This window comes from Glycine soja, chromosome 17, assembly GCF_004193775.1.
Source record: "Glycine soja cultivar W05 chromosome 17, ASM419377v2, whole genome shotgun sequence".
Taxonomy (NCBI): domain Eukaryota; kingdom Viridiplantae; phylum Streptophyta; class Magnoliopsida; order Fabales; family Fabaceae; genus Glycine; species Glycine soja.
In genome coordinates this window covers 1,969,812-1,985,547 of record NC_041018.1, presented here as the reverse complement: position 1 = coordinate 1,985,547, position 15,736 = coordinate 1,969,812, and the positions used below count along the sequence as shown (strand labels likewise).

Here is a 15,736-nt window from a genome sequence, read left to right as displayed (position 1 = left end):
AAATTTGTAAGCTTTAAATAGAAAAAGAAATGGTGAGAGAAGAAACAACCGAGGCATAACATCCCTAGTTGTGCCATTGGCAATAATGAATCCACACAGTATGCTTTACCTAAGCCTTCACAGACTCAGTTCACACAGTCAGACCAGAAAATTCATATTCTTTAATAAATTAGTCATTACAAAAGGCAAAAGATTAATATCTTCAAACTTATCAGTAAGTATTTAGCATTTCTGTCATTTCAGATGGCAAAAATAGGCAGAGTAATTCTTGCCTCTTTGGTGCACTGCTTGGCTACTTCTTATTCATGTCAATATGTGGAGTAAAAGTCCAATTTTATATTGATAAAATATATCTTCATAAGTTATGGTAAATCATGTGCAAATCAATACACAAATATGAAAACAAACACCTACGAGATAGATAGTACTGATTTCACAAAATGTTGACATGTATCTTAGACTAAATTGGACATCGCATTATTAATAACTTCATATCAATAGTGTTGTCAGTTATTAACTGAATGTTCCAATTTAAAATTTTCCTACATGTAATGATAGGAATGCCATAAATCACTATTAAGGCTTAAGCTGAAAGCCTAAAACCCCCGTGAGAGAGTGGAAGGATACAAATTACAAACAATTACGCGGTAATAACGTCATGATGAAATAATCATCAAACAGAACATAATGATGGAACCACAACTTTTTTTTGCAAAAAAACAACAGCTTCATCACTCTGCCTATTACTTTTACATGCTTTATTATACTAGAAGGATTCATAAATCATAACACAGAATAAGTATCAAGAAAATAGTAAAGGTATCAAAAATTATTTCACAGCCTAATTCTTCTCATTCACCAGTGAAAATAGAGACTCTGAATACACAGCCACCTGATGGTATCCACTTGAACCATTAGAATAGGATCGATACTCTCGCAGCTGTCCCTCATTGTTACATTTTGTCAATCATGCACTTCCATCTGTCCCTCATTGTTACATTTTGTCAATCATGCACTTCCATCTGTCCCTATAATATCACCACTTTTTGTAGAGCAAATTAGGGAGAAGTATTGATTGGGAACGTCTTTATATTCTTGCATGACCCATATTTCTGCTCAAAAAACAAGTAGACGGAGAGATTCTCCAAGTACCGCCAAATCACAAAAATTAAAGTCACAGTCAAAATCAACCGGCAGAGGTATTTCTGAAAAACTCTTTTCCACTAAATCAAAGGCAACAATAACTTGCATCGATACATCATGGCAAAAAGCCAACCAGTGAATGGCACCATTCAAGAACCACCCTAGTCTGATATCATCACAGCAGTTCATATAAGAGTATAAGACAAATGCACACCCTCAATTTCTTTCCATGCATTGGCTCTGAGAGAGAAAAACTCTAAACTGGTCACATAATCATCCAAGTTTGGATTGTAAGACACTTAACCACCAAGTAGTCATCTGTTGATGGGTCATACCCAAAACCATATAGAAACGTGTAAAAAGATACATTCATATCAATTGGTGAGCAAGATACTTGTTTGTGGGCACCTGTGATGGATTCCACACCCAGAGACTTCCACAACAGTCCAAAAGTACAAAGCCTCTGCAGGAACCTAGGATTTGAACATTATTGGTGATAAGAAAGTTGTTGTTTAATGCAACGGAAGCAGAATCATCGTGAAGGGAAGCATTGAAGTCTAAGGATCGGGTTGTAAAAGAAGAAGTGTCTAAGAACACAAGTCTGTGTGTGCGAGCGGCTGCTAGTTCAAAATGTGATTTTGCAAAGTGGGGGATTGATAAGAGAGAGCCACCACTTAGAGATGCATTTGAAACGGATAAGAGACTTGACCGGCAACCTCAACAAGATTTGAATGATCAATTCCTGTGGCAGAAACACGGTCTTGTTCCTTCTCCTTAATCCTCTATGATTGTCTTTTTTCATTTTTGGGCGATTGATTATTCTGCAGCATAACTTAGATATATATAGAGGAGATAAAAGAAAGACGCTATCACAATTGTTCCTTGTCTAGTACTCTTCCCATGCTTCTTCATTGTTTAGTATTCTTCTTGTTTCACCAGTCCATCCTTTGAATTATATGCCACCAAAAATTGGATGAATGGTCAACAATCAACTAAACCATGCATATTTAATTACTTATGGGCCCGTTCATTATTAGTACCTTCTTTTTTTGTAAAATAATTTTTTATTATAAAAAGACATTGCTTTTTTTTAAAATAGTTTTTATGCATTTGTTTGAACTCATCCAAATAATCGAAAACTAAAAAGAATTTAAAATCGGATTAAAATAGAAATTATTTATCTCATAAAATTAGTTTTTAAAAATATTATTTATAACTATAAGCAAACATAAATTTGTTTCTACTTTTTTTTAATAAAAATAATCTCAAAAAAATAATCACTAGATTGTTCTATAAAATAAATTTTGTAAAATATTAGTATTTTAGTTTGTGTAATCTACACATCATAAATGTTTTTTTATAAGAAACTAAAATAAATAAATAAATTTAAATTACACAATCATATATGGATGATCTTAATACCAAAAATATATATATGGATAATCAAAGTGTTTTTAAAGTCAGACTACCGTTTAAAAAAAAAAAACAGACGACTTATTAAAAAAATTCACATAACTTGAGTATTTTAATTTTTACCTTGTATAATAAGATTTAAGGGTTAATATTTATTACTTTTACTCCTACATAAAGAAATAAAAAAAGATTTAAGGGTTAATTTTTATTTTTACTTTTTTTACCATAAAAAAAAGATTCAACTCTTCTAAAGTGAGTATTTTGCTTTAGAGTAAAAAACAAATAATCTAAGAAATAAAAAAATTATACATAAAGATTATTGACAATATTTTCATACAAAAAAAATTGGTTTAGGGATTTTCATATAAAAATCAAATCTAAAAAATATTGCACAGAAATCAAATTTATATTTTAAAAAACTTCGTAGAGGCTGTTTCCGGATTTGAACCCATGACCAACAAGTCACCAAGGCACAACTTTACCGCTACACCAGGGCTCGCCCTCCCAAATTTATATTTTAACCAATTTATTTTAAACTTGCGAAAGCTTGAAAATTAAAAGCTAAAGGAAGAGTAAAGTGATGTTCAAGAATCTCAAATTCCACTTCCACCCTTCACATAATTGAAATCAATCATCTTGACGAACAACTAAAGTTCTCAGTTCTCATTCAGAATAAAAAGGTTACCATTCGTCCATTTCGGGTTCACATGACCTATAATTGGAAGAATTTAAAGATAAGCAGGTCACACTGATAAAAATAGTCCTCCATTTCCAAGTCAACAGTACCGACTTCTGACTAAACGTAACCCTAGACGCTAACGTATGTAGAAACGTCATGGTTTAGGGATTATTTTCAGACAATGATTAGTCTGAAAACAAAAAAAGATAAACGTTACACAAAAAAAGAAAGACATCTATAATGTGTATACATCATGATGCTGACATCTTGCTTATACAATGGAGAAAGCCAGACTAAATGGTGTATAGTAAACTGAATTACTGATCCCATACTATTCATACAATAGCATGCAGTTTCATAATTCTCATTTTTTATCATGTACAATGAGGCTTTCACCATCGTCCATCCCCCAAGACTGGACAAAAGAAAGAAAGTTTATGTTTTACAAAAGAAAAAAACTGACTAGTAATTTTACTTTCTCAAATCATCAGCATGTTCAGCCATGGTGTGCAAAACTTAATGTTTTAACCGTTTAATTTTAAACAAGCTGCACTACAGCAATGACCCTTAGGGCACCGTTTTGGAGAAGATCAGCAAGCTCATCAAATAGCAGAGCAGTTCGCCATCCCCATCCCTTAGGAGCTTTAGGTAGAAGAGTGCCTGTTTGTTTAAAGCTTCCAAACACCGTCATTTCCCTCTTCGATGGAACAGTCAACTAAATGTTAAAAACAGAACGATCCCAAAATTATTAATCAAAATGATAGAACATCATGAAACACCAAATATTAATAATGCTGTAATCCATTGCTGATATTACCTGGTAGCGTGCAGTCACCTTTTCACGCGAGTCAACATACATATGCACCTGATAATACATTTCATAGATATAGAAATCAAAGCTAACATCTAATTGACCATCTATATGTACGAAGGTAATCACTGCAATCAGCTGTCTATAAAAAAGGCGCTGTACTACTACTAAAGGCATTACTCTATATTAATATTAATGAAATAAAGAATTTCAAACTTAATAGCATAATCTAATTCCAAATTATCTTTAGGCCCCAACTCATTCAAATACGAAAACAGTCCAGCTAACCTTTCTATGTATATCAGTTATCTCTGCCTTCCGACGGTGAAGAAACAACCCTGCATTAGCATTAAAAATAAGTTTCCAGACAGACAAAAAAGATTTTCTTTATTTAATAAATCTTAATTCACATCCCAAAGGTGGGAATTTCATGTATTAAAACATTACCAAGGGTTCGCCGCCCTTGGGGGTCTTCATCATTAAAAGCTTGTACACTGACCTGGTGATTAAAAAAAATAAAATTCTATTCATAACAGGAGATGCAAAAATCATCATAAATGAATATAATGATGAATTGAAGTCCATGTACCTTCCACAAAGAACCAGCATAGAAAACTTCTGGGGAATGCTTAACCTGGCCCTCACCAAGCCTATGCACATCCTCGAAACGTACACTACAAAACCAGTACAAATTTACAGAACATTTAAATATATTGATGAAGCTTAGTGCCCCAAGAATTTGGGAACCCCGAAGATAGAAAAACACAAACAGAAGCAGCAGGGGCAAGACAAAATGTATGAGTTATATGACAAAGCAACTGAAAACAGAAATACAAGAAATAATAGAAACTGCAAGAGGTCCTCCTAAAATCACACCCAGATTGCATTGCAAGACACCTTCCATGGATTCAGGAAACAACATTGATCATAAAATATTAGACACATATATCTGAAAGAGAGAAGAATTATATAAAAAAGAAACACAATTGAAAGGAAACAAGGAGAAGAAAGAAGGGAAGAAAAGTAGAGGAAGATGGCACACAAACAATACAAGTATATGAATATTTGATGCATATGAGGTTTAAGAAAGTCTTAAAAATCCTGCAAAATAGCATCAACAACCAGGTTCTGGTAATGAAAGTATCAGAAGAAAATCATCCCAAGGAAAAATAAAAGAGAAAAAAAGATGTGTTAATATTAAAGATTCTAATATTGTGAATATGCAAATTGTGGCACAAAACCCAGCCCATATGACAACTATCAATATACCCTATTTATGTTAAAAATTGCCAATAGTTGCAAAGAGGTTAACTTACCCAAAGCGAAAAGGGGGAAAATGGCTTAAAGGTGCTTTCAAATCCAATGATATGGAAGTACTGTTGACATTATCCCATTCTATACCAATGGTATGTTCCGGTGTCTCTAACATCTGCATGGGAATGCCACCAGTACTTGCACCTCCAGCGGTAGTTCCAGACATGCTGCTTTGCAAGCCCATTTCATACCCCCTTTGTGTTAGCTCTGTATGTACATTAGTTCCATTACTCCCTCCCAGGCTTAGCCCAACTAAAGCTGTCAACCCATCTCCAGCCAGGTCTCCATTTGGGTCAGCACGTGCCTCTGAATCATCATTGGCCGCAGACTGAGGATAGTTTCTGTTGCCAACTCCAAATGGTACACGAGAAAAGACAAAACGTGTAGGAGGTGAAGCAGATGCTGGAACAAATGTAGTTCCACGGCCAATACCTGCAAGCCCATCAATAGCACCTCTAACATGTACTCGTACAGGTCTAAAAAGGCCATTTCTTTCGCCTGCAGAAGATTCAGCAACATATATATTTCCCACATTGCCAGGCATAATGTTCTGATTGTGTTCTTGCACGTAAGATCCGGAGGTAGAAGCTCCATGTGAAAATGCAAATTGCTTCTGACAAGTGCAGGCCATGTTCATGAGGGAGCAAACTTTGCATGTATCAGCAGCAATTTCTTGTACCCTCTGACTAAGAAGCATCTACAAAAGGAATGAAGATTAAAACACCAAAACAATAATGTCAACAACATTTCATAACCAATAATTTCTATACCAAGTTCAATGACTTATATATTGAATGATTGATTTGCAAAGATTGAGATTGTAATAATTAATATATTTAAATATTTCAGGGATAGAAGTTTTTTTTTTTTGAGCCAGATATTGGGTTTGTTTTAGAGGCAAAACAAAAATTATAACTTGTTAAACTTGGTTACTTCAGAGGCATAATGAAAAATATAACTTTGAAATTATATAAGCATTTTTTGATATGGCAAATGCAATACTAAATTTAAACAACAAATTAATCTAAGTCCAACCTGCAGCCAAAGACCGTCATTTACAGCTTTGCAAGGGAAACCTAATTCTTCAAGTTGCTTTCTGACATTTAGAAGTGCATCAAAAGACATATTGCAATATAAAAGGGACCCCCCTTCAAATATATTGAAAAATGCGTCATATTCATCTCCATGACCTCTGAAGTTTCCTCTGGGGTGAGATTTAAGCTGTCTTCTGCCAACAACCTGGCCATTCCATGAAAATAAAGGAGTTCCATATCTTCCCCAATCATTGGATGTCAGCTCATTACAAGAATTCGATGAAAAGCAATATCTTGATTGATCTCTAACTAACCAACTATTGTTGTCTAAATGGTAGAAAGGTCCTTCTTCAGATGTCCCTTCAATACCCACTCCAGTGGCTCCCATACTAGTAGCTCCAGCACCAAGAGGTGTCTCAACATAACACGATGTTCTCACCTCATCTGTATCAGGCAATGAATTACCCAATGACGGCCCTTCCATGTCACAAGAATATCTTGGATTCAGGTTTGGTGAACTGACATATGAAGCTTGTGGAACCTGTTCATTGGAAACAGAAACCCCCCCATCTTTGAAGTCTGCCACTGGATCTGCAACCTCAACTAGAAGACTAGGAGTGCTAGGGTCCTTTAGATCAGTTTTAAGACCAATTTTCCCCATGTCAGTTTCCAACCTGTTACTAGTACAGCTATCAGTTACAATTTTTCCCTTGGAGCTACCAGAATCAGTGTGGATACCGGTTGCAGACTCAGTGCCAGAAATTCCATGCGCAGGATGTTCAACCTTGCAATGAGCACTTTTTGCCAGGAATGTGTACAAAGCCAATTCGAACCTTTATATAAAGTTTTAGAGTGTTATGCAGTTTACAAAAGCAATATGTTAACCACAAAACCAAATAAAGACTCAGGAACCACTTACCGTTTCTCTTCATTGAGTATCCACAGATCATTAGAAGTCAGTAATGCATGTAATGTTTGAGATGAAAGTTTAGGAAGCACCTGCAACAAGAAAATGTTGTTTAATCCAATGATTCTAACTTAATCCTCGATTTCGTAATAAACATATAATCAAGAACCAGAAGACCCAAAACCACCAGATGCAAGCCAGCACTTCTATTTTCCGCATTACCTCTTTCAATTCCATGCCACCACTTTGACAGAGGTAGCCCCAGCAAGCAGTTCTAACACGCTCCCCATGCATGCCATAGTCTTGGTTCTCCGCAAACACCTAGCTTGCAATCATACACCACCAATAACTAACCAATAAAATTATGCATTGTTATTTAAATTTGACAATGGGGCTATAAAAGCATCTGGATCCTTGAACCTGATAAGCCAAGAAGTTTGAAGTCCACAGCTCAGATATAATGAAATCCGTACAAATTCCACATAAATCCTGCATAGATAGATGTATAGATACACCAAATAAAAAGCATTGGAAAATTTAAGAAGCAAGTTAACAATAACTAATAAAATAAAACATATAAACGGTTAATATGTAAACATCATACCTGAAGGTCAAGAAAGGAAGCAGCAGCAAGAACACGAAAAGCATTATTATCATTAAGCTTAGGGTGGTGTCCGTATAGATATGCCAAAGCCATTGCAATTGCCTCATCATTAACATTCTTATCATCAACATGAAGAGCCACAACAGGAGCACCGGCTTCTTTCCAAGGCCCATGAAGCATGTTCCTAACACACATCAGTGTTGAGACGATAAATAATAGCAATGTTGTAAGACCAACAAAATAAAGAGTTCAATAGACATGTACTGACAGTGACTTAACCAATCAGAAATCATCCTTAGTATAACTACTATAGGTTTATTATACAGCGTCTGGATTAACAATTCACACAACAATAGAAATAAACCTAAAGAATAAATTAAGCATGATAAAGATTGCAAAATTCTGTATACAGGGAAGAATAATTCGCACGTCTCACTTAGTAAGTAATTTAACAGGCTCCATCTGCAACTAAGAAAGAGAGAAAACAGCGAAAGAGAAGAAGCACGCCAGGTGAAACAAACAGAAGAGAAGAGAAGAGAGTGAGGATCGTTTACCTGAAATACGAACTGCGAGAGAGGATAAGACGGTGGAGGTGATAAGTGGAACCCATGGCATTGACGACGATATCAGAGAAGGAACCCGAATTGAAGCCTTCGATTTGGACATGCTCGCAGAGGGAAGCCAGGTTGCAATCGGCACCGCGCAATTCGGCGGCGGCGCCGTCGGAGTGCTGCGACGGCGGAATGGTGGCGATTTTGGCTTTGGGATGTTCGCGGAACTGAGGTTCCTCCATACTCATCAAACGCACACTTTCATTCTCATTCTCATTCTCATTCTCGATCGATCCAACGGTTTTATTTGCACGGCGATTTATTTATTTATTGTAATTAATAATCTTCTTCTTCTTCTTCTCTCTATTCATTGTGTTTGGCTTTTTCTTGCCGATTCAGTGCAACGCTCCGTTGTAATCGAATCACTGTAATAATGTATTGTTCATTTTCCTAATTTTCCCTGTCCGAAATGGAACACTGGACCTTTTTGCAATTGCAACTTACGTTACTTTCGTATACAGAACGAAGACTAAATGGGAGAGAAGAGTAATAAATAAATAGAAATTAAATATTTTTTAAATAGTTTAGATTAAGAAAATAGAAGATAGAAAGCATATTTAATCCTTGCTAATTAATTAAAAAGTAAAAAATACTAATATTTTTTATCTTTGTGTGAAAAATGTATAATGGAGTCATTTTTTAATAAATAAATATTTATAAGTTGTTGTTGAATACTTATTAGTAACATCTAAATTATAAAATTTATTTTTTATATTAAATAAACAATTTATTTATTCATATTTTTACATTTTTCAAATAAACTTAATCTAAAACAGTATAAAACTTATTTTAACAGAAATAAATAAATTTTAATTGAAGCGTGTTGTAGATGAAGGTGAATAGGTGACTGTCAAACGTGCTATTGTAATTGTATTATAAAATATTAAATCTGATAAATTAATTATTTATGATTTGCCACCTAATTTGAATTATTAGCTATGATAGTATTGTTTTATTTATTTATTTATGTTTGCGTGGTGAAATACTGTTTTTTTCCTTTTACTGTTACACTTATACCCCTTTGTTAATAGTATTAAATTTTGAAAAAATGTTTGATATGATAGAAAGAAAATGAGGAAACAAAAAAAAAAGGTTTGAAATTCAAATTAAAGAAAAAGTGAAAAAGAAAGGAAATTTTGATTTATTTTTTTGCAAAAGTCAACATTTCTATCATTTTCTTATTATACCTTTCCCCAACCAAACAAGAAAAAACAGTCATTAGTTAATTTCTTTCTTCACCTCCAAACATATTATGGGTGTTTGGTTTCTGAGTTCGGGGAATGTATAATGTAAACGGGAAAAGTTGTGCTGGAGGTGACCAAGACAATGAATAATCCGAGTGTTTGTGTGTAAAATCTGTTATGGGATGTGGTAGCAAGATGCTTAAACCTTCCACCACTGAAGCATTTGGTGGCTTGGTGTGGGTTCAATTACCATTTTCTGTGACCCTGTTTTGTAGATTCGTAATGTTGTATGATTCTATGATGCATGGCCCAAATTTGACTTATTGTTCACATTTCAACAGCTACTGCAGCAGCTGCTGAAAGCATGCCAAGAAAAACGGTTTGTGTGTGAAGAAGCAGATAGGGCCTTGCTCAATGACTGCTTAAACCCCCACTGCTAGGCCCGACCTTAGTGGAGCACGAAATATTTCATCTTTAATGCATGGGGGTAAGGAACAGAAGCAAGTGTCAGAGCGTCTGCAATCCAAGCTACCACCCATTCCTACTTTTTCAATATTTAAGATTGTTAATCCTTAAAGCTTTATGTGTAAAAACCACAAACGCTCATAAAATTGCACAAGGAGCTTTGTTTAAGCACCCCCAATCTATATTTTCATACGACTCATACTTGAGCAGAGTTCAGAAATTTAGATGTAAGTGTAGAAACAAACATTCATGATTCTGCATGAGGAGTAATGCTGGAATGAAAATTTCTTCTAGTTTGATGCAGTATATTCCATTTATCTTGTTGCCATAATTTTTGGACAACTTAAGATCAATTGGAATTCGGAAAACTTGGCCTCTCATATTCCGAGCTGGAAATATCATTATTATTTCAAGCTCGCACTGCCCTGTAGATCAAATTTATTATTCTTGCAATTTGAATTGATTTTCAAAATTTCAGAATTTACATTACAACTAATTTCCCCACATATCCTGCCCCCTCACCTACTCACAATAACCAATAGGACTTCTAAATGATAAAAGTATCTAGTGGCTCTAGCACGGGCACTTCCCTTTGGAATACCGTGCATTGAAAAAATACTAGGAAATTTTTTCAAAAGATAGACCAAGATTCAGTCACTAAAAAGCATTCTTCACCTGTGTGCCCAGCAATCGGCTCCATCAACTCCAACTTTTGATTTTGATGGAAGTGAAACACTACAAATTTTCACTAAGTGTCCCCATATACCATGACCACCAATTGTGGTAGAGTTGCCGTTTCTTCAAGACTTCATCATGGACATTTATTGTAGGACTTGATAAAGTAACGGTCATATAAATGTGATTATGGTGCAATTTGATCTTGCTCTATTATAGAGCGCAAGTGCATTTCAACATCAGCAAGTGGTTGCCCAGCATAGAGTTGAAGCTGCCTCTTTTTCACAACTACCACTTTCTTGGCACGTGATATTATTTCTTCATTCAGTTCCTGCAAAATATTAGAAGTGCCCCTTAGGATAAGGAATGTATAAAACATGATTGCACACTCCACAGCTAATTAAAGGTTCATACAATTGGCCACTAAATGATCAGTTCCAATTTTCATATGCCTGGTTCAGATGTAGCAATGAGACATTTCAGTTCTATGTTAGGGCATATAAGATTCTTACTTGTATTGGCATTGGAACTGCATAAGCACTAAAAGACCCCAAATCTTCAAAAAAGGATTTTAATAGAAAACAGAAGTTGTTGGCATCAGCATGATCCTCAAAAGCAACTGTATAGGAATCATCATCACTTTGTTCCTGTTCCTTAGAGGTGAACTTTAGGCCATAATATAGACCTTCTAATCCTTCCTCGGAATCTCTTTGCATGAGAATGACCTTCACAAATATAGAGAGTGACTTTATGATCAGATGTAACTGGATACACACAGGGACATGTATAATAACTAAATGATGGTTCAAGCTAACTTACAACAGACGTACCAGTGTATTTGTGTCCTACAATGCAGGACATTGGCTTTGTCAAAGTTTTTAAGGATTAAATTATAGTATATACTTAATACAACAAGAAAAAATTAAAGCTTTCATTGCTTTTAAGAATGGCGAGTTTTTGAAGATTCATGGTGGTGCAGTAATGGGTAGACATTATCCAACCGAGAAACAAGTAAACAAAAAGAACTTTCTTGCACTTACAAAAACATAATGGAGGTTCAGCCACCACACATCAGTTTTAGTATTCGCTTGCTTAACTTTGACTCTGTTAGCTTGTGAATTTTTTTTAGCCAATTCATGCCTTGAATTGCCGTTTATACTGTCTTGCATCACCTTGGACTTGTCATCAACAACTTTTCCTCCTTCTTCCGAAGGAACACTAGAAACACTCTTCTGCGTCACAAGCTCCGGCTGATTGGCTCGTTTATCTTCATGTAACATTTGTGCATGATCAGAAACATCATCACTTCCATGATCTTGAGCTGCTTTCTTACTTTCTGAACCCCTCTTCGTTGCCTTAGATTCTTTCCAATCTCGGTTCCCTGGAAAGCCCTTGGGAGTCTTTGTATCCTTAGTAGAAGGGCTTTTGAATTTAAACTTCTTCTTGAACACCAATGCCTCATTTCCCTTATTCTTCACATTCTTATTGACACCCCTATCCACTCCAGCTGCAGAATTCCCACGAGAATTAATCTGTAACGCTGCTGAAATATCCTTAGCACTACCATTAATCCTATTCTGCACCTTTAACAATCGCTCACCAATCTCTTTCTCAATACCAAGTCTATTACTAGAAACAGCACCTTCGTCGTCATCATCATCATCCACTTCAAAATCCTCATCCTCATCCTCTTTACCTTTCTTCTCCGATTCAATTCGCCGCGCTTCTCTGGCCATTAACTTAATTTCCTCGATTTTCTTATCCATTAAAACTTGTTCCTCAGAAAGAAAAACATTGCTAGCACCATGAACAGGCCATGACACAGTTTTCTCATCCCTATCTATCTCCAAATCCCTATCCTTCTGGTTGAATTTGAAAATCCCCACAATCCAAACGGTGTAAATCGTCTGCAACACAAAAAACCCAAGAAAATACATACCGCCGTATTTCAATATATCCACGGCAGAAACGTTCTGGAAAACACCATTGTCCTTCGTGGTGCCCTCCGAGACTTGTAACTCTTCCAATTTATCTGGTTCTCCGGCGAGCGTCTCTTCGGCGGGAAGCTCGACACAGAGGTTGTTGTTTTCTTGAGGCAAGACGATAGGGTGTGGCGGCGGCGGTGGTGATGGTAGAAGAGGAAGGGTGAGTGGGTAAGGTTTAGTAAGGATTTTCAGAATTTTGGGTCGCAAATGGTTTTTCCTGTGGCGTTTTGAAGAAATTGGAATACGAAGAGTGGTTCGTCCGGTAGCTTGAGGCGCGAGAACAGAGGAAAGAGTGTAATGCGCACTCGCCATTGGAACCTCTGTTCGGTTTGGAATCAGTGTGGATGCGTGTTGCTTAGGTTAGTTTCCTCCATGAGAAGAAGAAGGAGCTGAACTTTCGTTCCGTTTCAGTTTACACATTTGAAGAATTCAGCGTAATCATCGTTCCTGGGACTAGGCTTGGTCTTGTTCTGGCCCAACTTTGGCAGTTGCTTGGGGCACCCAGCATTTTTGCTGGGCACCCAGCAACCTGGATGAAAGGGCGAAAATGTCCTTCATCCTTTAATATAAAAGTAGCACGGTGACTCATCCATACGAGTCACTATGCATTTATGAAATTTCTTCTTCTTCCTTCCTCGAGAGAATGCTTCTTGTTCTTCCTCCAAGAGAACGGTCCCTCTCCGTTTCGTGGCTTCATTTTTGCACTGCCTCATCTTCTCCGGCGGTCTCTCCACTGTCAGTTGCGGCCTCCTCTTCACTGCCTCCTCTTCATTTCCTCGTTGTTGCGGCGTCTTATTCTCCTGTTGAGGTTAGTGAATCTTCTTCCTTCTGTGGTTCGTGTTCTGCCTTGTTTTGTATTGTGTATTGTTTTGTGTTTTTGTTTGCACCATTGCTGCTTGTTTTGTGTTTTGTGTATTGTTGGGCGTCTTGTTCTATGATTCTATGTTTGTTCCGTGCTTATTTTGTGAAAAGGTCATACGAATTGGCAATCCGTATGGCTTTTTTTTTTATAAAAAAAACATTTTTTCATATGAATTGCCAATCCATATGACTTTATATAAAAAAAAATATTTTTTATTTTATTTTTAAAAAGGTTTTTTATTAGAACAAAAATAGGAAAAATGAAGGATATTTATATTGATTTTAGTTTGTCTGTTATTGATTTTATGAATGATTTATTTATTATTCAGTTTATCTGAGAAATGTTAGTAGGATTAGATTACAATTTAGATTATATTAGATTAGTTTTTTTTAACACAAACATTAGATTAGAATAAGAAAATGTTAGAGGATTAGATTACAATTTATATTAGATTATATTAATTTTTTAACACAAACATTAGATTAGAAACAGGAAAAGTAGAACAAAAATACAAAAATATTATTTTATCAAATATATTTCAGAATGTTACGCTCTCGTGCGTCATCATCATGTTGGACCAGCTTCAATGAGGAACTGGAACAACTTCGTATGAATGTGCCTAGTAAGAATTAACATATAGTTACTTGAATATTAATTATGTTTTGTGCTTGAATGCTTGTTAATTGCTTGAATGTTAATCATGTCAGAATTAACAATTGAAGAGCACAGGGAATAGAGGGAATTGGCAAACATGATACAAAATGTCGCGGCTCCACCAGAGACTTTTTTTCCAAACCGTTCACGCCAGGGACCAGGTCATGTTTATTTTGATTTAATTAACATTTGATTTTTTCTGTTATTTCGTGTAACTAACCAACCTTATCTTGTGATACGACACGTAGATTTTCGGTGAAATTGGTAAGGTATGTGCTGTCAAGTGGAAGGACGTACTGGACGGTGTACGACATTTGATTGATAAAGACGGAAATTATCATAACGTCATGTACACCGTCCAGTACGTTCAAAGATTTGGATCAACTAGTCATTGTAGCAGGGTGTACAACACTACGAGATTTTTACCAGTTGATCAGAGATCATCTTGTATCCTTGAATTATTATGGTAAGAGTGCATTTTTTCTTACCATATTCAAGACCAATTATCTGCCCATATCATTTCCAATATGACACTCTTTATACCATCAAGTGTCGGGTTCTGTCACCTTCAAGGTTTATTTCACTGAGCAGGAAATTACCAACTTCCTAATTTAGTTGTCAACATTTCTTTATTTTTCAAGTTTTAAATTTCTTTACATAAATTGTTGACATAATATTATTCTTAATATCGGGACGTTTCAAACAGCATGTGTTATTTTCTTAAAGACAAACGCTGAACTCATTTGCACTTGGAGAACGTTGCAGAATGTCGGCTTATGTTCAATCATTGGAAGAAGACACTTAAAATTGAAGCTGGATGGAAACATTTATGCAAAACTTTATCCTTGAAAGCTGACATGAAAATCGTTTTTGAATTCATTGATCTCACCCTTAACCGTGTGCTTTATTGGTCATGTTTATAGACATTTTAGGATTTCGAACATTTTAATTACTTCTGAACAATTTATTTATATAATAGTTGTCTTATAATAATTGTTTTACCATGTGTTAGATTCTAAATTTGTTGCAACTTGTATATAATAGTTTTTTGTAATATCTAATATTATCCCATTATTTTTGGAAAAAAATATTTTTGATTAATGACTAAATTAAATTTTATCATTGCTAAATTTAACCAATTAGGAAATTAAAATTAATAACTAAATTTAAGCAATAAATGAATTAAAATTAATCATTAAAATATTATGTGAATTCATTTGTTTTATCATTGCAAAAAATTTGTTATTTTTGGTTTTTTTTACTAAAAAAAAAATTGTAATCCGTATAAAAAAGAGGCCGGTATAAAAAAAAATTTGACGTACGTACGGATTGCTGATCCATATGAACTATAAGGATTGGCAATCCGTACGTATGTCAACTTTTTTTGGCACTTCT

General features: G+C 35.3%; 2 protein-coding genes and 1 pseudogene across 2 annotated transcripts; all 3 read right to left on the bottom strand.

Moving 5' to 3' along the window:
- Positions 1 to 651: 651 nt before the first annotated feature.
- LOC114393472 lies at positions 652 to 1,945 on the bottom strand (annotated as a pseudogene).
- A 1,360-nt stretch (positions 1,946 to 3,305) lies between these two features.
- Positions 3,306 to 8,966, bottom strand: LOC114393450. Its single transcript, XM_028354809.1, has 12 exons — positions 8,460 to 8,966; positions 7,906 to 8,089; positions 7,722 to 7,790; positions 7,524 to 7,622; positions 7,314 to 7,393; positions 6,396 to 7,227; positions 5,363 to 6,057; positions 4,636 to 4,720; positions 4,494 to 4,545; positions 4,335 to 4,384; positions 4,053 to 4,100; positions 3,306 to 3,950 (listed from the first exon to the last, which is right to left on the bottom strand). Exons 1-12 carry the CDS (start codon positions 8,702 to 8,704, stop codon positions 3,774 to 3,776), a joined length of 2,616 nt encoding a protein of 871 aa, XP_028210610.1. The 5' UTR covers positions 8,705 to 8,966; the 3' UTR covers positions 3,306 to 3,773.
- Positions 8,967 to 10,534: 1,568 nt separating this feature from the next.
- LOC114391844 lies at positions 10,535 to 13,251 on the bottom strand. Its single transcript, XM_028352834.1, has 3 exons — positions 11,881 to 13,251; positions 11,353 to 11,565; positions 10,535 to 11,171 (listed from the first exon to the last, which is right to left on the bottom strand). Exons 1-3 carry the CDS (start codon positions 13,135 to 13,137, stop codon positions 11,028 to 11,030), a joined length of 1,614 nt encoding a protein of 537 aa, XP_028208635.1. The 5' UTR covers positions 13,138 to 13,251; the 3' UTR covers positions 10,535 to 11,027.
- Between the last annotated feature and the right edge of the window lie 2,485 nt (positions 13,252 to 15,736).